General features: G+C 52.0%; 1 protein-coding gene across 1 annotated transcript; it reads right to left on the bottom strand.

The window, feature by feature from the left end:
* Window positions 1-14473: 14473 nt before the first annotated feature.
* LOC127328992 (7-deoxyloganetin glucosyltransferase-like) lies at window positions 14474-19562 on the bottom strand. Its single transcript, XM_051355543.1, has 2 exons — window positions 19058-19562; window positions 14474-15441 (listed from the first exon to the last, which is right to left on the bottom strand). The coding sequence occupies exons 1-2, from the start codon at window positions 19560-19562 to the stop codon at window positions 14474-14476; spliced, it is 1473 nt and encodes a 490-aa protein (XP_051211503.1).
* Between the last annotated feature and the right edge of the window lie 3794 nt (window positions 19563-23356).

The raw sequence follows: 23356 nt of genomic DNA, 5'->3' as shown, positions 1-23356 counted from the left end.
GTCACCGCCAAGTCCACAGAGCTGACGGCTACCGCCAAACGCTGGACTGAAGGCATTAGCGCGCTTGATCGCGGCTTGGCGGGTAAGCACATCTTTATGTTCCTTCCCTTTGCCGGCTTTCGGCTGTCGACTGCCGGTTTCGTTGGCAGCCGGCAGCGGAAACTTCTGATTTCTTTGCTATCTTTATCTTCGGGCTGGTGACAGTCGGTTCTTGCCGGCTGCCGCCAGGCTTTTCCTTTTGGCTTAGGACTTCGAAAATTTGCATTTTTCAGCTTATTTCGGCTTCTGACTTGTTTCTTCTTCTTGCAGCGGCCTTCCCGGAGACGCAGGACGCAGCCTTGGCAGCCGTTGGCGCCGCGCGCGACTCCGGGGAGGCGGGGAGGCGGCGAGGGCAGCTCGGAGTACTTCTCCATGGAGGACCACTTGGCGTCCATGGCTGCCCGCATCGAGCCCGTCACCCAGCTCGGCTGGGAGCTGCGGAAGGCGGCTGAAGAGCTGGTGCCCATGCTGTGGCCTGGAGAGGCGGCGCCGCAAGATATCTCCGGCCTCATCTCCGCGATGGAGCGGGCGCCGGACCGCTTCCTCGACTGGAAGGAGTCGGCCACGCGCGCCGGTGCCGACATGGCGCTGTCTTTCGTCCTCTCCTGGTACAACGAGGTGGACCTGGGGCAGCTTGAATCCCGGCGAGCCGGCGTGGAGACCAAGCTTCCAGCCGATCTCAAGGCCGCCCGCCTCGCTCGAGCCAGCACCATCGCCGAGTTCGTCGACAAGACCCTCTTCGTCGCGGATCCGAACCCTCCTCCATCCGATGATGAAGAATACATGGATGAGGAGGCGGAAGATGTGCCTGAGGACGACCCGGCCGCCGGCTCCACTGATGCCCCTCCGGCTTAGATTTCCTGCTTTTCAGTTGTTCTTTTGCAAGACAGTTTATTAAATCCCCGGGATGCCGGGTGCAGATGTAAGACAATATTATCGCCCTTTTATTAAGTCACACTTTAGTGTGTTTGTTAATCATTTGCGTGCCGATTTGCGTTCTTTCGACTCGTTCGCTTTTTCCCATCCGCCCCACTCTTTGGCTGTGCCCTTGCCGGTCATACGTCCAACTTGTGATCCGTCGCCGGATCAAGAGCGGGCCGCTGGGTGAGGCCGACAGTATTTCAGTCGAACGAGCTGAATTCGGCAATCCGGCACTTTATGAAAGGTTGCAAGTCAACTCGCTTTTACTCTTTCCCTTAGTCGTTTTTCGCGTGCCGGCTCCCTAGGCCTTACTCCCGCCAGCCGGACAGCCGGGTTGCGGTCTGTAGCTGGATCGGAAGCCGGCTGTCGGAAACCGGATCACGTTACTGAGCCGACCGCGTGAGAGGGTTCAAGCCAATTGGCGGAACAAGGTAAAGTGCGTGAAAAACTTGTCGGAAACGGCGCTCTTGGCGCAAGCTTTTTCATAACTCACAAAAGGGATACAAGGGATACATACATTCTTGCTCTCATGTGTAAAATGGGCGGAGTAACCTGACATTCCAGGGACGTTTAGTCTCCTCGTCAGCCTTGTCCGGCTTGTTTTCCTTAGCCTCTTGGGCATCTATGAGATAGTAGGAATCATTGCCTACTGCCTTGCTCACGATGAAGGGACCCTCCCATGGGGATGACAGTTTATGCTGTCCGGCTGTCCTCTGGATCAGCCGGAGCACTAGGTCTCCTTCTCGGAATGCTAAGGGCTGGACCTTCCGGCTGTGATAGCGTCGGAGGCTTTGCTGGTAGATAGTAGATCTAGACTCAGCCAGCAGCCGGGCCTCTTCGACCAGGTCGACTCCATCTTCGCGAGCTTCTTTGGCTTCGGCTTCTGTGTAGAGCTTGATCCTTGGCGCGTCGTGCTCGATATCAGTCGGCAGGACGGCTTCGGCCCCGTATACGAGGAAAAATGGTGTGAAGCCGACTGAGCGGTTCGTCGTTGTGCGCAGGCTCCACAGCACATTGGGCAGTTCTTCAATCCAGCAGCCGGCTGCTCGCTCGAGCGGCTCCACCAGCCGGGGCCGGATGCCGGCTAGGACTAAGCCGTTAGCCTTTTCCACCTGTCCGTTGGACTCTGGGTGTGCCACAGAAGATAGAGCCATCCGGATCCCCATTTCCTCGCAATAGCGAGAGAAGATGCCTTGGGAGAAGTTGGTGCCGTTGTCGGTGATGATGGTGTGCGGGTAGCCGTATCTCACGATGATTTCCTTGAGGAATGTGACGGCTGTGGACCCGTCCAGTTTCTTGATTGGCTTGGCTTCGATCCACTTGGTGAATTTATCAATCATCACCAAGAGATGTGTCATGCCGCCTCGCGCCGTTCTGAATGGGCCCACCATATCCAAGCCCCATACGGCGAATGGCCATGTGATGGGGATGGTTTTCAAGGCGGAAGCCGGCTGGTGTCTTTGCTTTGCGAAGCGCTGACAGCCGTTGCACTTCTTCACCAATTCTTCTGCGTCTCTGAGCGCAGTCGGCCAGTAAAAACCGTGCCGGAAGGCTTTGGCCACTATGGCTCTGGATGAGGCGTGATGTCCGCACTCTCCTTGATGGATTTCCCGTAGGAGTTCAATCCCTTCAGCCGGCTCGGCCTTGCTGGAACACCCCACTTACGCTGCGTTTGTACAGCTGGTGGTTGATGATGGTATAGGCCTTGGCCCTTCTCTCAATCTGCCTGGCCTGGACTCTATCATCAGGCAGCACACCGTCGGTGAGGTAGGAGAGGAATTCTTGTGCCCATGATGGTACGCATCTTATCTCGAATATGCTGACCAACAGGGCCTCCTGCGTGGGAGCTTCCGGATTCGACTGCATGGTCGCCGGGTCCGGCTTGCTAGCCGGCGGGTTCGGCTTGCTAGCCCCCGAGTTTGGCGATGAAGCCCCCGGGTTGGACTGAAAAGTCCCCGGGTTCGGCATGCTAGCCGGCGGGTTCGGCTTGTTAGCCCCCGACTTGGGCGATGAAGCCCCCGGGTTTGGCTGAGCAGCCCCCGGGTCAGCCGGCACGAATATTGAATCCGAGTCCGGTGACGGTATGATGGACGGCTTCTTGAGAACCGCCAAGGCGACACCCGGCGGAATGGCTTGCCGGGTTGAGCCAATCTTGGACAAGGCATCAGCCGCCTCGTTGTTTGCTCGTGGCACATGGTGGAATTCGCAGCCGTCGAAGAAGCCGGAAAGCTGCTGGACATGGAAGCGGTATGAGGCCATGTTGGCGTCCTTCGCGTCCCAGTCGCCAGACGCTTGCTGTATGACCAAGTCGGAGTCGCCGAAGCAGAGTATGCGACGCACGCCAATCTCCTTGGCCAGCTTCAGCCCATGAATGAGCGCTTCATACTCCGCCACATTGTTGGATGCGGCGAAATGGATCTGCAGGACGTAGTCCAGCCGGTCTCCCTTGGGAGAGGTGATGACGATGCCGGCTCCCAGGCCGTTGCGCATCTTCGAGCCGTCGAAGTGCATCTTCCAGTGTGTGGAATCCGGCACAGGCGGCAGGTACTGCATCTCGGCCCAGTCGACGAAGAAGTCGGCGAGGATCTGCGACTTGATGGCTGTGCGTGGCTCGTAGAGGATGGTGTGGGCGGCTAGCTCCAGGGCCCACTTGGCAACCCGGCCGTTGGCATCCTTGCTGCCGATGATTTCCGCCAGAGGCGCTGTGGCAACCACCCTAATAGGATGTTCTTGGAAGTAGTGCTTGAGCTTCTTGGCTGCCATGTAGACGCCGTAGGTGACCTTCTGATAGTGGGGGTAGTTTTGCTTCGACTGGGAGAGCACTTCGCTGAGGTAATAGACTGGGCGCTGGACCAGCTTCTCTCTGTTTTCGGCTTCTTTGCGCTCCACCACCAGGACAACGCTAACCACCCGGTTGGTGGCTGCGATGTACAACAGCATCGGCTCCATTGAAGCCGGCGTTGCAAGGATTGGCGCGGTTGAGAGCACGCGCTTCAAGTCACGGAAAGCTTCCTCCGCCTGCGGTGTCCAGACGAACTTGTCCGCCTTCTTCATTAGTTGATACAGGGGCAGTGCCTTCTCCCCCAGCCGGCTGACGAAGCGGCTCAAGGAGGCCAGGCAGCCAGCAAACTTCTGGACGTCCTTGAGGCACTGCGGCAGTTCCATCTTCTCCAGGGCACTGATCTTGTCCGGGTTGGCTTCGATCCCTCGCTGAGAGACGAGGTAGCCAAGGAGCTGGCCAGACGGCACGCCGAATGTGCACTTGGCCGGGTTGAGCTTCATCCGGAATCTTCTCAGATTGGTGAAGGTTTCTCTCAGGTCATCAAGGAGGGTAGGCATCTCCTTGGTTTTTACAACGACATCATCCACATATGCGTGAACATTTCTGCCGATTTGATCCTGCAAACACTTTTGCATGCACCTTTGGTAGGTGGCGCCTGCGTTTTTCAAGCCGAATGGCATAGTCGTGTAGCAGTAAGCCCCGTACGGGGTAATGAACGAAGTCTTTATTTGATCAGCCGGATTCAAAGGAATCTGGTGGTAGCCTGAATAGGCATCTAGGAAAGACAACAGTTCACAGCCGGCAGTCGAGTCTATGACTTGATCTATGCGCGGCAGGGGGAAGGGGTCCTTCGGGCACGCCTTGTTCAGGCTGGTGTAGTCGATACACATGCGCCAGGAGCCGTTCTTCTTCAACACCAGGACCGGGTTCGCCAACCAGTCCGGGTGCAGCACTTCCATGATGAAGCCGGCAGCTAGGAGCCGGGCGATTTCTTCACCGATGGCCTTCCTTCGTTCTTCGGCGAAGCGCCTGAGAGGCTGCTTCACCGGCTTGGCCTCAGGCCGGACGTGGAGGTGGTGCTCAGCCAACTCCCTCGGCACACCTGGCATGTCTCTTGGAGTCCATGCGAAGATGTCCCGATTCTCACGGAGGAAGTTGGTGAGCTCGCTTTCCTATTTCTTGTTCAAGCCGGCACCGATGGTGACGAACTTGTCCGGCTGCGCCGGGTCCAGCAGGATCTTCTTGGTGTGGTCGGCCGGCTGGAAGTGAGTCGTCCCAGCCGGGTTGCCTGCAGCCGGCATGTCTGTCTGCGCGGCTTTGGCGAGGGCAACGGCATCGTGGATGAGCTGCTTCTCGGTGGCAATGACCAGCGTCTGGGCCATCTTGGAGCTCTGCGTGGCGCAGTCCATGGAGCGGCGATAGTCGCCGGCTACGGTGATGACCCCCTTGGGGCCAGGCAGCTTCATCTTCAGGTACCCGTAATGGGGCACCGCCATGAACTTGGTCAGGGCCGGCCTGCCCAGGAGCGCGTGGTAGGGACTCACGAGGTCCACCACCTCGAACTCGATTCTCTCGGTGCGGAAGTGGTCCGGCTTCCCGAACATCACCTCCAGCGTGATCCGGCCGATCGGCTGGCAGCAATGGCCTGGCACGATGCCGTGGAAAACGGTGGGGGTGGGGCGCAGCTCGGCCTCCTGGATGCCCAGCTTGCGGGCGGTGTCGCGGTAGAGGATGTTGATGCTGCTGCCGCCGTCGATGAGGACGCGCGAAAAGCGCACGCTGCGCCGGGTTGTGCCGATGGTGGGGTCGAGGACCATGGCGTAGCTGCCCGGCTTCGGCAGGACAGCCGGTGTGTCGCGGCGATCGAAAGTGATGGCCTGCTCTGACCAGTTTAGGTACTGGGGGACCGGCGGTATGACCGCGTTGACCTCGAGGGAACGGCGCTCTTGGCTCGTCCTGTCCTCGGGCTCGGAGGTGAAGATGATGTAGGTGGCGTCTTCGGCCAGATATCGGCCACCATGGTGCACTTGGTTAGCCTCGTGGTGCTCGAGGTTGGCGTTCTCTGCGCCGGCTTGGCCACCCGGCCCGCCGGCTGGTGGGGGCGGGGGTGGAGGCGGTAGAGGCTCACCGCTTGTCAGCCGCTTCATGAAGTGGCAGTCGCGGGTGAGGTGGTTGGAGGGGTTCTTGCCGCTGTGGTACTTGCACGGCGAGTCGAGCATCTGCTCGAAGGTGTACTTCGGCTTCCACTGCCGGTCTGTTTGCTTCTGGCGGCGGCTGCCGCCTGCCGCGTTGTCTGCCACGGCGGCTACATGGGCGGAGCCGTACCGGCGGTCCGGCTGGTCGCTGTGACGCTTGCCGCGGTAGTTGTCCCGCCGGCTGCCGTGCGAGGCGCCCTCGGCCGGCTTGTGGTTGTCTCTTCTGGTGGGAGCCGGCGGAATGTCAGCCGGCGCCTTGCCGGCTTCCTCAGCCAGCGCGTACTTGTCGGCAATGGCCATCAAGGCGGCCATCGACTTGGGGTCACTGCGGCGCAACTTGTGCCACAGCATGGTGTTGGGCCGACAGCCTCCCATGAAGAAGCTGATGGCCTGGATCTCGTGCACGCCCTCGCAAGAGTTGCGCATCTCGCACCAACGCGTCAGGTACGCGCGATCCGTCTCGTCGGGGCCCTGCTTGCACATCTCGAGCTGCTGGGGGCGACCCGGCCGGCGATAGGTGCCGGTGAAGTTGCTGATGAAGGCCGCTTCGAAGTCGAGCCAGCCGTTTATGCTGCCGGCTGGCAGGTTGTTGAGCCATGTGCGGGCGGAGCCGACCAGCATCAGGGGGGAGTAGCGCACGGCCCAGCGCTTGTTGCCTTTGGCGATGCCGACTGCGGTGGAGTAGTCCTGCAGCCAGTCCTCCGGCTTGGCGGTGCCGTCGTACTTGGGAGTGTCGCGGGGGAGCGTGAAACCTTCGAGCGTGGGCTCGTTGGCGATGCGGGGCCCGAAGCACTTTGGGCCGGCTGGAGCTTCTTCTTCCGCAATGCGGGATTCGACCAGCCGGTCGAGACGATCTCGGGCGTCGGCGGGCTCGATGCGCGGGCCCAGCCGGGAGTGTGCCGGCTGGCGCGCGCCGCTTGCTTCTGGAGCCGGCCGGTGATGACGGCGGGGCCCGGAGTCTTGCTCCTGGTTTCGGCTTGGAGGGGGCCGGCTGCGGCCACTGCCGCTCGGCTGGTGGCTTGGCCGGCCCGAGCTGTGCGTGGCCCGGGAGTCATGGCGCCGGCTTGGTTCTGGGGAGGCGGACTCGGCCGTGTCCCTGGCGCCTTCCCTGTCGTTGCCTGCAGCTCCACGAGCGTGAGAAGCTCTGGGGGCGTTGACATACCTGGGGTCGGCGATCTGCTGTTGGCTGCGTTGAGCAGCTCGATCACCCGCACTGATGCAGCGGGCGTAACTCTTCGCCTTCGAGGCGGTTCAATTCTTCTGCGGCGGCTTCTGCCGCGCGCATGTTCTTGTCGGGGGTGTTGTAGACGGGGAGCTCCATGGATGGAGCCGGCGAAGGAGCGCCGTCGCGGGCGATCTCAGCGCCAAGGTCGCGGCCCCTGCGGCGGACATGGCCGGCTCGGCTTGGCTCGTCGCCGCACAGGTGAGGCCGTGGGCGCGGTTGTACTCGCGCTGGGTGATCTCCATCTGGCGCTTAGCAGCAGCCAGTTCTTCGGTTTGCTTGAGGAGGAGCTGGCGGTGCGCCTCCAGGTCCGCCTCGATGGCGGTGGCGTCTCCGCCAGGCGTGAGCGGGGTGCTCAGTTTTGCCCGGACTGCATCCAGCCGGGACGGTGGTGGTGGCGCTTTCGGGCCCGAGCCGGAGGCGTTGGGGTCGATGTTGCGCTCCAAGCCGGGGCCGCGGGTGCGCGGGTTCTTCTCGGGGAGCTCCTCGCCAGCCATCATGACTTGCACGACGGCGGGGCTGGCGGGAGCGCTGCTGCCGGCTCGCGGAGGAGGGCTAGCGCAGCGCAGCACCTGCCGCGGGTAGCGCGGTGGTGCGACGGTGGCGACGTAGACGTCGAAGCCGCCGAAGGAGATGACGCTGCCGCCGGCTGGGAAGGGGCGGTCAGCGAAGCAGCCAGCGTTGTCGGCGACGCGATTGAGGAGCCGAATCTCCAGATCAAGCCTGAAGCGACTCGCTCGCCGGTGGTGATGGTGAGGCCCGTCCGGATGAAGACACCGGCCGAGGATGCTGAAGGCCCCACGGTGGGCGCCAAATGTCGCGGTATCGTCACGGCATATGCCATAGGATGGCTAATCGAAGGGGCTCCTGAGGGATCTCACGGCGGTATCCGGAAGCGGGTATGGGCACGAGCGACACGGCGACGTACCCAGGTTCGAGGCCCTCCGGTGGAGGTAAAACCTCTACTCCTGCTAGAGTGTATATGGTGATCACACAATACAAGGTTGCTCCTTGAGCTGTGTCCGGTTGGCCCTGAGAGGTTAAGGGAGACGATGGTCTCTCTCACAGGGCAGCTCTGTAGGTAGGTGAAAGCAATAAATGATCGATCCCCCGCACGAGAGGGGGTAGTGCGGCTTATATAGGCACCGGCACTTTACACATAAGACCCTATAGTCTACTGGCCGGCTTGGCCGGCTTCGGCTTCCGCTCCTTCCCGAGGCGGTGACGTCAGGAGTGGTTGAGGCATCGTGGCCTGTCCCATCCGGCTGCCACGGTCAGCGGTATGGAGGAGGTGTCCCTATCTCCGTCTGCCACTGTAGCCGGTACGGATCGTCGTAAGCTCTGACGGCCTGTCCGGCGCGGGGCACTATTCCTCCACAGTGCCCCGTGCTTTCCGGAAGACAGAGTCAGCGTGGACTTTGGGAACCCGGATCACCAACCCGGTTCCTTCCTGTGCAAGACTCGCCAGCCTCGAGTCGGTCTGAGGTATAAACCCCAGTCGGATATGGCTTGTAGAAGCCGGCCCAGCTACAGCATTGGTGGCCGCAGCCAGGCCGACTAGGACCTAGAGCCAGCCGGCTTCCGGACCAGCCGGCCACGGCGCCAGCCGGCTGCTCCTCAGCCGGCCTTTGCCGCGAGCCGGCCAGTGGCCAGCCGGCTGCTCCGCGTCCATTGCCCTATCCGGGGTCTTCCCCCCGACACTCGAGCTTGCACCACCATTGCCAAAACCGGTAAGGTCAACGAAAAGGGAAGGATGACATCCAAGAAGAGGAAAAAACTCTAGTGAGAAGGAAACATAAGCAGGTATACCGGCCTAAGGTGCCAGTGCTGATCGGGAGAGAACTGACCAACCCGTTGGCCTTGGTTGTTCATCCGAGCACTTCTTCTCCGGGTATTGGTGAAGCTACACAGTGATGAGGCCCTGAGCAATGATTCTAGCAAGAGAACGGAACTCTTGCGGGCTAGGGATAGACACGACAGTTGGCGAGCTTCACTGGCTAGTGAAAGCTCAACGTCCCGCCCTCCTATTCATGTCGGCCAGGATACACTTCTCTCCTAACTTGCAATTTAGCATATGTGCCACACTGCGCTTTTCCCTTGGCATGACCCATGTCACCACCATGCACTTCTCTCTATCAAAATTAATCTTCAATCCCCACGTGCACTCAAAAAAGAGTAGAAGAATCTTGAGGTTCACAATTCCTAAATCGATGGCTTCATCAGAATCATCTGCATACTGCAGGTGAGTCATTCCTCCTGAAACAAGATGGAAGATCACCCCCTTAATATGGCCGACCGCATTGGCCTTTGACAACATCACTGCCAACCGTCGACCATGAAGTTGGAGAGCATGGGGTAAAGTGGGTCTCCCTGATGCACTCACCTTGCATGCGGAAGGAGGGCCCAACTTCTCCGTTGACATTTATGGTAGTGTAGCCTCCCATGACTAGCTGCATCAGGCTGTGGACCACCATGGCTGAGAAGGCTTTGCGCTACAACATTTCTCGAAAAAAGTCCCATTTTACGTACCATGTCTTATTCTTTCTCCAAATCGAGATTGAGAAGTAAGGCCCCAAGTTTCTTAACATGAACTCGTAAACAATTTCAGGGAGACATCGGCCCTTAATGAAAGCTGTTTGGCAGCGGTCTATAGTCCTATGTGCTAGAAGGAATTGCCAATCAGCAAATAAGGGTGGATCTGTGAGGCAACCTAAGAAACACAATGAATCACCGGAGGTGTCTTGCCCGGTGAAGAAAAGACAGTCTCGAGCTCGCACCACCATTTCCAAAACCGGTAAGGTCAACGAAAGGGAAGGATGACATCCAAGAAGAGGAAAAAACTCTAGTGGGAAGGAAACATAAGAAGGTATACCGGTCTAAGGTGCCAATGCTGCCTGAGAGAAAACTGACCAACCCATTGGCCTTTGTTGTTCATCCGAGCACTTATTCTCTGGGTATTGGTGAGGTACACACTGATGAGGCCCTGAGCAATGATTCTAACAAGAGAACAAGAAAGAGTGAAGACAATGGATCGGTGGATCAGGCGGGAGCTATTGAACAGCCCCGCCGGACTCAATGATTATCTTATGCTAGAACTCTCGCAGGCTAGAGATAGACGCGACAGTTGGCGAGCTTCACTGGCTAGTGAAAGCTCAACGTCCCGCCCTCCTCTTCATGTCGGCCAGCATGCGCTTCTCTCCTACTTGCAATTTATCATGTGTGCCACACTGCGCTTCTCCCTTGGCATGACCCATGTCACCACCATGCACTTCTCTCCTATCAAAATTAATTTTCAATCCCGACGTGCACTCAAAGAAGAGTAGAAGAATCTTGAGCTTCACGATTCCTAAAATCGGCCGCCTCATCAGAATCATCTGCATACTGCAGGTGAGCCACTCCCCTGAAATAAGATGGAAGATCACCCCCTTCATATGGCCGGCCGCATTGGCCTTTGACAACATCACTGCCAACCGTCGACCATGAAGCCGAAGAGGATGGGGTAAAGTGGGTCTCCCTGACGCACTCACCTCGCATTGCGGAAGGAGGCCCAACTTCTCCGTTGACATTTATGGCAGTCTAGCCTCCCATGACTAGCTGCATCAGGCTGACCACCATGGCCGAGAAGGCTTTGCTCTGCAACATATCTTGAAAAAAGTTCCATTTTACCTACCATGTATTATTCTTTCTCAAAATCGAGATTGATAAGTAAGCCCTTAAGCTTCTTAACTCTGAACTCGTAAGCAATTTCATGGAGACATCTGCCCTTAATGAAAGCAGTTTGGCAGCTGGTCTATAGTCCTATGTGCTCGAGGTGCAAGGTATATCGCATAAGCCCTGGCCACGAACTTTAGTTCAGTTGTGTAATGTCCACCCTCCCTAGGAAGAAATCATTAAGCAACCAAACTTGAAGTCTCTACTTTGCGTTCCTGAACAACTCTCTCATAAGCCCTTCATACCGTGACCCATGATTAGGCTAATTAAATATGAAAATTTATTCAGCACGATAGAAACTTTTGGAATGTATACCTTTCTTGTTGGGATTGTAGGAATCCAAGGGTATTCCCAAACATTAATTTGGTCTCCTTGGCTAACTCTCCATATAGGTCCACGGTTAAAAGTCTTCATTCTTTGTAGAGTACTTGATGGGTTCGTTGCATAGAAAACAAAAATTTTCTACCGTGAACAAGAACAAAACCAAGATCCAATCTAGGAAAAGCCAAGATCTAATCTATGAAGATCGAAGCAACGAGATGCATGTGAGACTAACCCTCGAAGATTTCCAAAGACTACGAGATTAGATCTCGTTGTTGATGTAGTCGATCATCCTGTGCTGCAGTCCGACAGCACTTCCGTACTCGGTCGTGCGTACGGTGTCGATGAAGCCCGTCCTCTCCCCGTTCCAGCGGGCAGCGGAGGTGTGTTAGATCCCCTCGGAATCGCAGCAGCACGACGGCGTGGTGGTGGTGGTGGAGGAGAAAAGCTGTAGGGCTTCGCCTAAGCCGGAGCAGTTTATCGGTGGGAGAGAGAGGCGGCCAGAGCACAAGGGATGAAGGAGGGCTGCGCCCCCTTCCCCCTCCCCTCTTTATATAGGGGGGGTGCGGCCAGGCGTTCCTTGGCCCCTCCTCGAAGCTCATGGCCGGCGGCCCAAAAGGGGGAAGGGGGAAAACTCCCCCCCCCCCCCCAGTTGATCCCCCTAGGGTTTTTGGGGAAACCCTAGGGGTTGACCGGCTGGGCTTTGGGGGGCATGTGCCCCTGGCCCATTAGGATAGGGAGCATCCCCTCGGCCCATGCTAGGCCTCCTAGGGTTGTGGGCCCACTGGTGGGACCCCCGGAACCTTCTAGAACCTTCCCAGTCTTCAGCCGAAAAAATCCCGAACTTCTCCGAAACCTAGAAATCAACTTCCCTTATATGAATCTTATTCTCCGGACCAATCCGGACCTCCTCGTGCTGCCCTGAATCCCATCCGAGACTCCGAACAAACTTCGGCCTCCATCTCATATTCCGAATCTACTTATGCGACATCGAACCTTAAGCACGTCACCCTACGGTTCGTGAACTATGCAGACATGGTCGAGACTCCTCTCCGATCAATAACCAATAGCGGGATCTGGAGATCCATAATGGCTCCCACATATTCAACGATAACTTAGTGATCGATTGAACCATTTACACACGATACCGATTCCCTTTGTCACGCGATACTTTACTTATCCGAGGTTCGATCATCGGTATCTCCGTACCTAGTTCAACCTCGTTACCGACAAGTACTCTTTACTCGTTACCGTGGTACGCTATCTCTTGTGATCTAATCACATGCTTGCAAGCTAATCAGATGACGTTCCACCGAGAGGGCCCAGAGTATATCTATCCGTCATCGGGATGGACAAATCCCACTGTTGATCCATATGCCTCAACCTTACACTTTCCGAATACTTAATCCCATCTTTATAACCACTCATTTACGCAATGGTGTTTGATGTAATCAAAGCATCCTTCCGGTGTAAGTGATTTACATGATCTCATGGTCGAAGGACTTAGGTAACTATGTATCGAAAGCTAATAGCAAGTTGAACTTAATGACTTGATCTTATGCTACGCTTATTTGGGTGTATGTTCATTATATCATTCACCCAATGACATAACCTTGTTATTAACAACATCCAATGTTCATGATCACAAAACCATGATCATCTATTAATCAACAAGCTAGTTATACAAGAGGCTTACTAGGGACTCCTTGTTGTTTACATGACACACATGTATCAATGTTTCGGTTAATACAATTATAGCATGAGATGTAAACATTTATCATGAACACTAAGATATAACAATAACTAATTTATTATTGCCTCTTGGGCATATCTCCAACAGTACTTTGCCACATAAAATAACTTTCACCTTTTAGTTTTTCCTTTAAAAGATTTTCATCCGGATAATATTTTTCTCGAATAACTCTTGCACAAAGTGAATATGGTTCCTCCATAAGCCTCCAACTCTGCTTCGCTAACAGTGTAGTATTCAAAGTATGCAAATCTTGGAAACTCATACCTCCTCTATCTTTCGGTATACACATTTTCCACCACGCTAACCGGTGCATCTCACCATAGTCATAATCACCACCCCACCATAGTTCTGAAATAGCATCTGTACTACTCTTGCATATGCTACTCGGTATATTGAATATTGTCATCGCAAACACCTTCATGTATGGCTTTGGCAACCAGCTTGATCAGTGTTTCTTTATTACCCACAAATAGAATTTTCCCCTTCCACCCGCTGATTATAACCTGAACTCTTCCAACAAGTTACTTCAAATTATCAGATCTATCGACACCCACATAGCCCTAGGTAGCAATCATTAAGAGACTCAGTCCAAATATTCAACACTTCACGAACTTCCATCCTACAAGAGTTTAAACCCCAAATATGTTTTTCCAAAGGTGCACACGACACAAAAATTACAAAAATTGAATACCAGCTGATCACATGGCCCAAACATAAAAGAAAAAGGAAGCCACATTGTGGTCGGAGGAGTATTGATTTGAAGCCTAGCCCTCAATCTATGGAGGGGTTGGCCACTTGCGCCCGAGTTGAGTGGAGTCATGCAGTTACAAACTGTCTGTTCGAATGCTAACACTAGTGGAAAACGGGGTTGTAGTACCGGTTGATAAGGGGCTTTAGCACCGGTGCAAAGCATCCGGTGCTAAAGCCCTCTCACTACTCCACCCTTAGCACGCTTAACTTCTTCATTCGTTCCATACACGCTTCCAAGACTGCACTCACAACTCCTTGATAATAGTATGCTATGAATTGTATTAACCCTTAGGTTTTGATAATACATGATTTTATTTTTTGAATTCTAAATAATTTTTAAAATAAGTAACAATGATTAATTTATAATAAGCAACAATTAATTTAAAATAATCCTTATGCATAATTCCATTATATTAATTAAAAACTCGAAATATTTCAAAAAGAACTTCGAAAACTCAAAACTTTAATAATGGAGACTAGAGCAAGTACCGAGCTACTTGAACATACTGTATCTTGAGGATTTTCTTTATGTGATCTTAGTTTATTTGGCTTATTTTGGATGTCAACCCCTTTATGGCTGATCCACAGACCTTGACGTCTCTACTTTGCGTTGTATGTACCATATATGTTTCACCCGTTGATTTAGTGCTTCGAGATTCATGCTAGAGTGTTTCACCAGATTGACAAATACTGAAACATGATGAAACCACGCAGCAAAAAAGTCATTTTTTCCCTGCGACCCACCTGCTGCAACATGTGTGCCAAGTCCCAACATTCCTTTATTTTTCGTCATTGGGAGAGTTAAATCTTGCCAAGAGTACATCATTAATCACTGCATCCAAATTTGCCTCGGCAGGTCCACTTGCTAATGTCGCCCGCACGGCCTTTTCCTTCCACTCCGCCGAACGCTTCCTCATCTCATGCCCCTTCTCCCCCTCCATCACCTCATGTATCATCTCCGCCAGCTCTACCCTCTTCACCTCGCCACCAATCTCCATCCCAATTCCCCATTCGGTGCACTTGTAACGACAGTTGGTTTGCTGCTCCGAGAAGAAGGGCCAACTCAACATTGGCACGCCGGCGCAGATACTCTCGAGGGTCGAGTTCCACCCGGAGTGCGTCAAGAAGACGCCTACCGCCTCATGAGCAATTACCTTTTCTTGGGCACACCAAGTTGTCATCATGGAGCGGCCGCTGACGGAAGACATAAATTCTGGCGGTAGCACGGCTGTGTTGCCCTTAACAAGGTCTGGCCGGATGTTCCACACGAACGGGTAGCCGCTGCCGGCGAGCCCCCACGCGAACTCGAGGAGCTCCTCATTCGTCATGACGGTGATGCTGCCATAGTTGACATAAACGACAGAGTTTGCGTCTTGTCCGTCGAGCCACTCAAAGAGGCCGTCGTCCTCCTCCTTCCAAAGGTTGGACCCAAGGCCATCGACCGTGGTACCCACCGGAACTACCAGGCTAGCGTAGTGGTGGAGCGGGCCGATGGTATACATGGGCGGGAGGATGTCGCGCATGGCGTCGAGGACTGGGCCCTCGATCTCATCGAAGGTGTTGAGCACGACCGCGTTGGGAAGCGATAGCCGCTCGGCCATGGTCATGACGAAGTTCAGCAGGGCGTCTTCACGGTCCGTGGTGCGTATGAAGCTGGGGAAGTCCCGCAGCCGCATGCCCTCACACATGCCACGGAAGCCGTGCACCACGGTGTCGAGGTGTCCCTTGTCCGTGACCTGCGCCGCATCTGTAAAACACGCTTGTAAAAAACATGTTGCAACTTCAAACGAGGCTGAATTAACATAGGACTTGCACGCAAGTACTCTCTCCGTTCCACGAAGGTTTTGTGAGATTTATTTGACAAAGCGTTTCCGTGGTTTGGTCCGTCATAATGCGTTTTCGTCCAACATGTTTTACGTTTTCGTCCGTTTTGGTTCTCGTTCCACGCGTTCCTCTAACAGATCTGAGTCTGATCCGAACTTAAACAGTTCAAAAGAAACCGGGTGTCCAACATATGCCCTACTCTCGTCCGTCCTCGACTGGGCTGCCCCGGCTCTTGCGGTGCCACAACTCCTTCGCGGGTCGTGCGTCTTTAGGAATCCAACACCTAGAGGGAGGTATTGTGGAATAGGTTGCAGTTCAAACCAAACTCGATTCCTATATACTAAATCAAATCAATGTCCTCCCCACGGAAATTTGACTATATATAAACGAGGAGAACAATCCTCCGCACGGCAGAAACGACGAGAACGATTCTCATCGCTTCGCCACCGATCCCAGCGCGCCCTAGAGTGGGGTCAGCTTATAGGATGTCTCCGTCGTCGACCAGGTCAAACTAGAGCTGCATGCAGTCGTCGATTTCCTCAAGAATCCCGACAAACACACCACGCTCGGGCAAAAATTCTACTCGTCGGTTCGCCTGGGACCAGGAAGACGTTGCTCGCCCGCGTCTTTGCACCGAGTGCCTTGCAGGGTGTGCGTCTCTGCACCTCACGTCAATAGCCCGGTGGCGGGTCATAGCAGCGGCGGTGGGGTGAATCAACAGATCAGTTCCGGACGGGGCGCCAAGGGAGGGAGGAGCCGACGCAGTGAAGAAATCGACCAGATGCTCCTGATCTCGCTCGTGCATGGCAGCAAAGGCATCAGCGCAACAACTAATTAGATTCTCCAATCAGCCTGGTTGAACATTGTTTCTGAAGGTTTGGACACAATGAAAAATCTAGCAGAGCGTGTCCGGAACAGAATCGTTGGAAGTCTTCTGATATCACAAACTGTACATGTGTAAGTACGACATCGTCATGAATTTAAAGACGGGATGTTGTCCGGCCAGGTTACTGATATTTTCAGATTGTTTAATTTATTACTTAATGGCAGTTAAGTTAAGGAAACCAAATGAAGACAGATTTTAGCATGCTGACCTACGCTGAATAGGAGCAGGCAATGGACAGATTTCCAGCATTGCAGAGCTAAGAGTAGCACATCACATATACACACGTGGACATGTAGATTACTAGATTATCAAATCATGGGCCATGCTCATGATTAGTTATTATTTGTCCTAATCTAGCTTTGTTTAGTTCATGCTTTATATTTGTTTTGATTTGCTTATAAGCTTTACGTTGTTTTTTAATCTTTACTGCTTTTTTTCATCGGTTATCTGTGCATACCACTCATGAGTTTATAAGCGGATACACCAACTATTAGATAGGCAGGTGATTTCTTTTCCTTCTTTTTACCTTGACATCCACGACTTTTAGATAATGATCCAAATCACTTGCCTACAAACCTTTTAAGCAAAACAAAATAAATACTGTATCTAGAAAAAGTTGAGCAACTTTTTTTGAATGGAAGAGTACAATTTAAGGTATTACAAGGCGGCGAAGCCAAGAGCTCACATGTCATCTTAGGATTAATCATGTTCGGCATGAATAAGAGAAACCGTAACAACCTTCGTATATTATCTCATAGAGGAGAAGTGTCATCACGGATGATGGGTTGGAGCATTTTCGTCTTCGTTTGTTGGTTCGCTTCAGCCACATTGCCGCTTTCCATGGAGCTTCCTGCAATCCTGCCTTGCTGCTATTGCTACCGGAAGCGCAAGGCGAGGGGTCTCGCGGGCGAGGAGCTTTCCGTCTAGGCGAGCTGTCCGAGTGAGGGGTTCACCGAGGCGTCGGTGCGTCGGTCAGGAAGCAGGGCACGGGATTGCGGCAAGATGTGATGCAGTGAGCAGGGGCCGGGGATGGCGGCTACATGTGTTGATCTTGCTCCTATTTGGTTGCACACGTGCTGCAGTTCCCCTGATCCACAGACCACTTTCAGGGACTACAACATACGAACAGAGCCGCCTGATACTGCCTCATTACCGATCAGTGACATGAAAACGGGATGGTTATGAATGGGACTGATCCAAATAAGAAGGAATTTTTTTATTAGGGCCTGACTTCAGATAATTGGTATTTGCGTTGTGTTTTCATGTGATCTGAAAGTAAGATTTAATGCATGTCTATGTGAAACGGGAACCTATCTAGCCTGACCAGATCTTCTCCTTCCCAACAGTCAATCTTGCATCATATGTTAAGTGACTTCAGTCCAAATGCAATCTTCAGTCAGCTTGACCCATCTATAAAAAGAAGGCCTGAACTTCATCCTCGGATTCTCGGAAGCAATAAATAGGGAAGACTTTGCGCTTCTTGTACAACACCGTCAGTTAAAAACAGGTTACTTTTCTCTCCTCATTGTTCTCATGCAAGTCTAAGAGGTGACATATAATTAGAGCCATAGAGGTATACACACAGTCGTGAGGACAATCAAGATTTTTTGTTCTTTTGTTCTTAACAGAAGTGTAATAAGAGTAGCTCATCTTAGTTATTAGCCTTTATTATTCTCAGGGTTGTTAGTGCAATTAATATTTTTTGTGGCGAGATGATATTTTGTAAAATGTACAAATAGAGGATTTCTCTTTTTTTTACAAAGATTAAGTGTCATAGAGGCATACTCTTAGTACACTTCTATTAAATTTTCATTGGCCATTGCTCATTTTATCTTGACAACCAAAAATTATGTTTGCTTAAATATTATCGCTTGAAACATTGTGCTAATTTATTGTGTTAGTACATACCATAATAGATTGATTACTTTCTAGGATTAAAAATTTGTGTACCTATAGCACTAATGTATCAATGTTAACTTTCTTGATTTTAAATTATGTCCCAGCTAAAATTAGCAATTTTAATTAAACTCTCTGTTCCACATTATGTGAATAGATATGCTTAAATCCACAACAAATAATATGGAACGGATAGAGTAGTTCCGTAGCAACGCACGGGCAATTTTCCTAGTTAAACCAAAAGTTTAAACTGATGGATAGAGACTCTATATTTAACTCTCCCTCATGTCTAGGCTATTTTAGTCATTTGCGTGGGTTCGGTGTAGGCCGCATAATTTTTTGTTTTGTTTTTAATACTACGCAAGCAGGATCTTGAACTTGAGACCTCTTTTGGCTCTGATAGCATGAAAGATTGTTCCACTAGCCAATTAAATCAATAGTCCGAACTAATGAAAAGGGACTAGCTGTGGGATTGGTACTTATCCTTCTGTATACTGATCGCACGAAAAAATTTCAGTGCAATGTCCTGAATTGGTATGATTTTCTTTTCAGTGTATTTATATTTAACATTGTTAATATTTAATTATCTACATACTATTTAATTACTATTTACTGTGTAGATAATTTTGACATAAAAGTTTTGGGGAATTTGTTAAAATTAAGATGTATCTAGGTACTATTTACCGTCTAGATATATTGAAATTTCAACAAATCTCAGACAACTTTTCTGGGATGGAGGAAGAACATAGGAGCAAACCTTTGAAAGGAACCAAGCCCTGCTCAATGAGCTGGCGAGAGTGGCGGTACCCCATGAACCCACAGGCGCTAGACGTCCACAGCGCGGCGCACGGCACGCCGATCTCCTTTGCAGCCTCATAGGCGAACGACATGACGCCGTCAGCGACGATGCATGTGACAGGCGGTGCTCCAGAGCTGGCGTCATTGAGCTTGGCAAGAAGTGCCGTGAAGTGGGGCAAGCAGGTGTTCATAACGGCGTAGCAAAATTGGGGGATGTTCTGGTGGACATCAGCATCGGATGGCGGCAGCCCATCCGACATGGCGGCGAAGCGGAAGTCCGGGAGGCCGTCTAGCGCTGCCGGCCCGCGCGTGGCGAGCAGCCGACGCTGGTTGAACTCGGTGTTGACGAAGGTGACGTGGAAGCCCCGGGTGTGGAGTATCTTGGCCAGCTTGAGCATCGGCGTTATGTGGCCCTGCGCCGCCGCCGGCATGCATACAACGTGCGGTTTCTTGCCGGGCTCCATATGCCTAGTTTTTCAGCAATTCTGAATACTTAGCTAGAAGGTAGCCACTCTTTATAGGGAGTTAAGTTTTTTGAATATAGGTTTTTGCGTCTAGGTTGGAATATTTGTCTTCTCGCGAGTGTGCACTTCCTTTCTTCCAATAGAGACGCCAAGCAGCCGTATGGTGGACTCCACTAATCACTTGGTAATTTACAGTCAGTAGGCGCGGGCCGGCCGATGTCCAACTGATCCTTGTGGCGATTTTAAACCAATTACTAGAGATGCTTTCTCTACATGCATGCACTTGTTGTCTTCGACATATCTGTCGTGTATGTATGTTGTCACACCACAGTTCTTAGTTTCACTATTAGAGCATGTCTAACAGACCTGTATTCGCTCGCCCCGTATCGAGCGAATACAGGACCTGTATCAGAAAAAATGGCACGCACGAACCATTCCATTTGGTAGACCCCTTATTTCACCTCGTATTTTGAAAATGAAAAATCCGGGAGAATTCATAGATAGTTCTTCACGTAGATCATAGATAGAGGATATACAAAATTGCGCGATCCTACTGGATCATGAATTCTACAATGCTAGGGATGCGCCTAGTCGTCGAGGATGATGATCGGAGTGGTGGCAGCGGCCTCCCGAGCCTTCAGCTCCTCGACGGTGGCGATGGCCTGCGCCACCTCCTCCGCGTCCGCCTGCGCCTTGTCGGCGGCGTCCTTCTTGGACGCGGCCACCGCCTCCAAGAAGAGGGGGTCCTCCCCCTCCTCCGCCTCCTCTTCCTCGTTGCCGGCTCGCGGCGCTCGTCCGCTGGAGCTCCCCTCCCACGCGGCCTTCCACGCGTGCTCCTGCTCCCACGTGCTCCGCCACTTCTCGAATTCGCCGCCGCTCATCGGCTTCAACGGAGGGTTGACCTTGTGGTAGCGGCTGCCCTCCGTGATGTCCCGGGGCATTGGCGGCATCCACTCGGACCCGACGTACTTGCACGCCACACGCCGACTCCTGGCGGCGGAGAATTTGCAGTGGCGGCGCCACGCCTCCTCCACCGTGGCCGGCTTGCGGGACCGCTTCGACCCGGCGGCGGGCGAGAGGCTGCTCCTACGCTGTGCGCTCGTGGCTGCCGCCGGTGCCGGAGTGGTGGCGGCGCACGACGGGGTTAGGGTTGCGAGTGAGGGGTTGGACCCCCACTCGCACCTTCACCCTCTATTTGTAGGGGGCGGCGGGGTGGGTTTGACGGGCCCCGTATTCTGCCGATACGGACCGGCCCGAATACGAGGCCTGCTAGACGGCACATTTCGCCCTCACCCCCTATCCCGCCGGAATAATACGGGGTACGGGTGTTTTGAGGGGCTTGCTAGACGTACTCTTACATGTGTTCGATGCACCAATGGTTATAGGCGATCGATATTAGTGGCACGGCTAGCTAGTGACACATCACTGGTATCCTATATAACTAAATAGTTCATCCCCACTAACTTATTTCTTTAAACATGCAGCCTATCCACATCAGCAACATGCCACATCAGCAAATAACAACCTATTTCGTTCTATTTTTTATTAGTGATAATCACCACAAAAATTCGTGATGCGCAACTGCCGCATTAGCAGTCTCTTTTAGTTTTTCTGATTTTTTTTTGGAGCCACGCCGAAAATCCCCGAGCAGTGGGCGTTCCTTCCTTGGGTTCGCGCTCGATTTTTTTTTCGCACCAGTCTCTTCCGCTTCTCGGTTCAGTTTCCAAACACTTCGCCTCCCCAGCTCTCTTCCCCTCCCGTTTCAGTTTCCAAGCTTCTCTCCTATGCCTTCTCTAGAAACTTCTGCCTCTTTTCTGCTATATAAATTACAATACTACTTTCGGTCAATCTCCAACAAGCCTGCACCCTTCCCCAAGCCCTCTTATTCCTTAGACTTCTCTAGCACATCTGGCATGCACACATCTAAGGGTCGATTATCTTCTTCTTTGGCAATTCCTGCCCGGCCTCTTTGTCGGCAACACGTACGAGGGGCAGCCGGCAGCTCGACGGCGACCTGAAGAAATTATCAGCGGTGGTGAGCTGGATACCGTGCCAGCATCCACGAGCTCTGTGTGGGCCCAACAATGTGCACAGGGAGACGATGAAGATCTGAAGCCATTGACGACTTGGCCTTTGATGTTTTGGTTTTCAATCATGCGTTTCTTTCTGCTGTGTATCCTGGTTATTTATGGATCTGATCTATTTGAGAAACAAGTTGCATTTGCCGCGTCCGGATATTATCTTATTTCGAGCCTCACTAACCGCAACCACAACATCATATCTTCCTCCAACATGGCACGCATGGTGTCACTAGAAGTCCCTGCAGCGGGTCTCCTGATAGTCAGTTTTTTTACACCAGTTATGTTCCTTATATAAGAGCACTGGTCCATCTGATTGTTCCGTTTGCCTGTATAATAGCACTAATCAGTGCAATAATTCTGCACGTAATTTCTTTTTCTTGGTATGTCACTCAAACTCCTCTTGCAATATAGTTATTTTCTCATTTACATTGTTTATCAGTCTAGATCATTTTGTGTATCCTATTTTTGTGGAGGGTATCCTATGAAACAATAAGCAGAGATACGCTTGGAGTATTCCTTTAAGTACTTACCAAATTCATATATGTAGTCCATGGGGACTTCAATTTGGGCTCCAACTCATCATGTGAAGTTCATATTGGGGTGCTGAATTAATACAATCAGCTTTGGTATACAAACAATGGTTCTTTCTTAGTACGCTTATTTCAGAGAAGAATCTGCCGATCGCTCCGCAGCTATGTCTGGACTGTTAAAGTTATGTATACCAAGATTGGTGTGTTGCAATAATTTCTCATAACCTTGACGTCGTGGTAAAATAAGAAAGTTTATTTATTTTCCTATTTAGCATGATTAATTGTTAAGTTTCCATGGTTTTTTCGAGTATAACAGTCTGCCTGCATCGAATCCAAACCTGGTGGAAGTATTTCTGAATATCTTATAGAAGATATACATATGCTAGCTGTTATAGAACTACTCGAATGTTCAACGGCTTATGATTTCTTTTAACGATGACAAGGAGTGTGGCACTGCTTCCATAGGTGAAGCATAGCTTTCCTGTTGTTGTTCCAAGGACGGAACTCCGTCAGCCTAAACGGACACAGGCTTAGATTTACAGTGGCCTGCACTTGGTTTTATTCCCAGTAAGCTTTGGGTGAGTTACTGAAATATGGCCGTATATAAGTTTTCAATTGATATTTTGGTTAATAGGAATCTTAGTACTGGTGTAAACTGAATTTGAACAAAAATATGGAGAGGAAGAATGATGTTCCTCTCCAAAATAGTTATATTTAGACATGTATGAAAATATTTTTTTTTCCAAAGAGAGTAAGATTACTATACCAAGGTACCTCTTCTTTTGCAAAAATTACCGCTGCAACGCGCGGGTCATTATCTAGTTTGCCTAAAATATCGGTAGCCCCCAGAACAACACCATGCCATCAAGAAGCAACTAGGAGCGGTGTATCCTTAGAATACCACCAGCGAGTGGGGCCTAGTAGCTGACCGGGCATAAGTTAGTAGTGGTTTGGTATATATATATTAGGTGAAGGCAACTAATATCTCTACTGGCTACTGCTAGTGGTGTGCACTGTAGTCGCAAAACCAATAGTAGGCTAGCCGCCACCCCCGCATAAAAATTCCACCGGCCACCGGAATTCGGGTGAAACCTACCATCAGAGATATATCTCACTTGATCTTTCTCTCCCACTTTGCCGCATCTCGCCCTCGCCGTAGAAGGCCACCCCTTGGCCCCCCCCC

The sequence above is a fragment of the Lolium perenne genome, chromosome 2 (genome assembly GCF_019359855.2).
Source record: "Lolium perenne isolate Kyuss_39 chromosome 2, Kyuss_2.0, whole genome shotgun sequence".
NCBI classification, from domain to species: Eukaryota; Viridiplantae; Streptophyta; class Magnoliopsida; order Poales; family Poaceae; genus Lolium; species Lolium perenne.
This window is presented reverse-complemented; position numbering and strand designations above follow the sequence as displayed.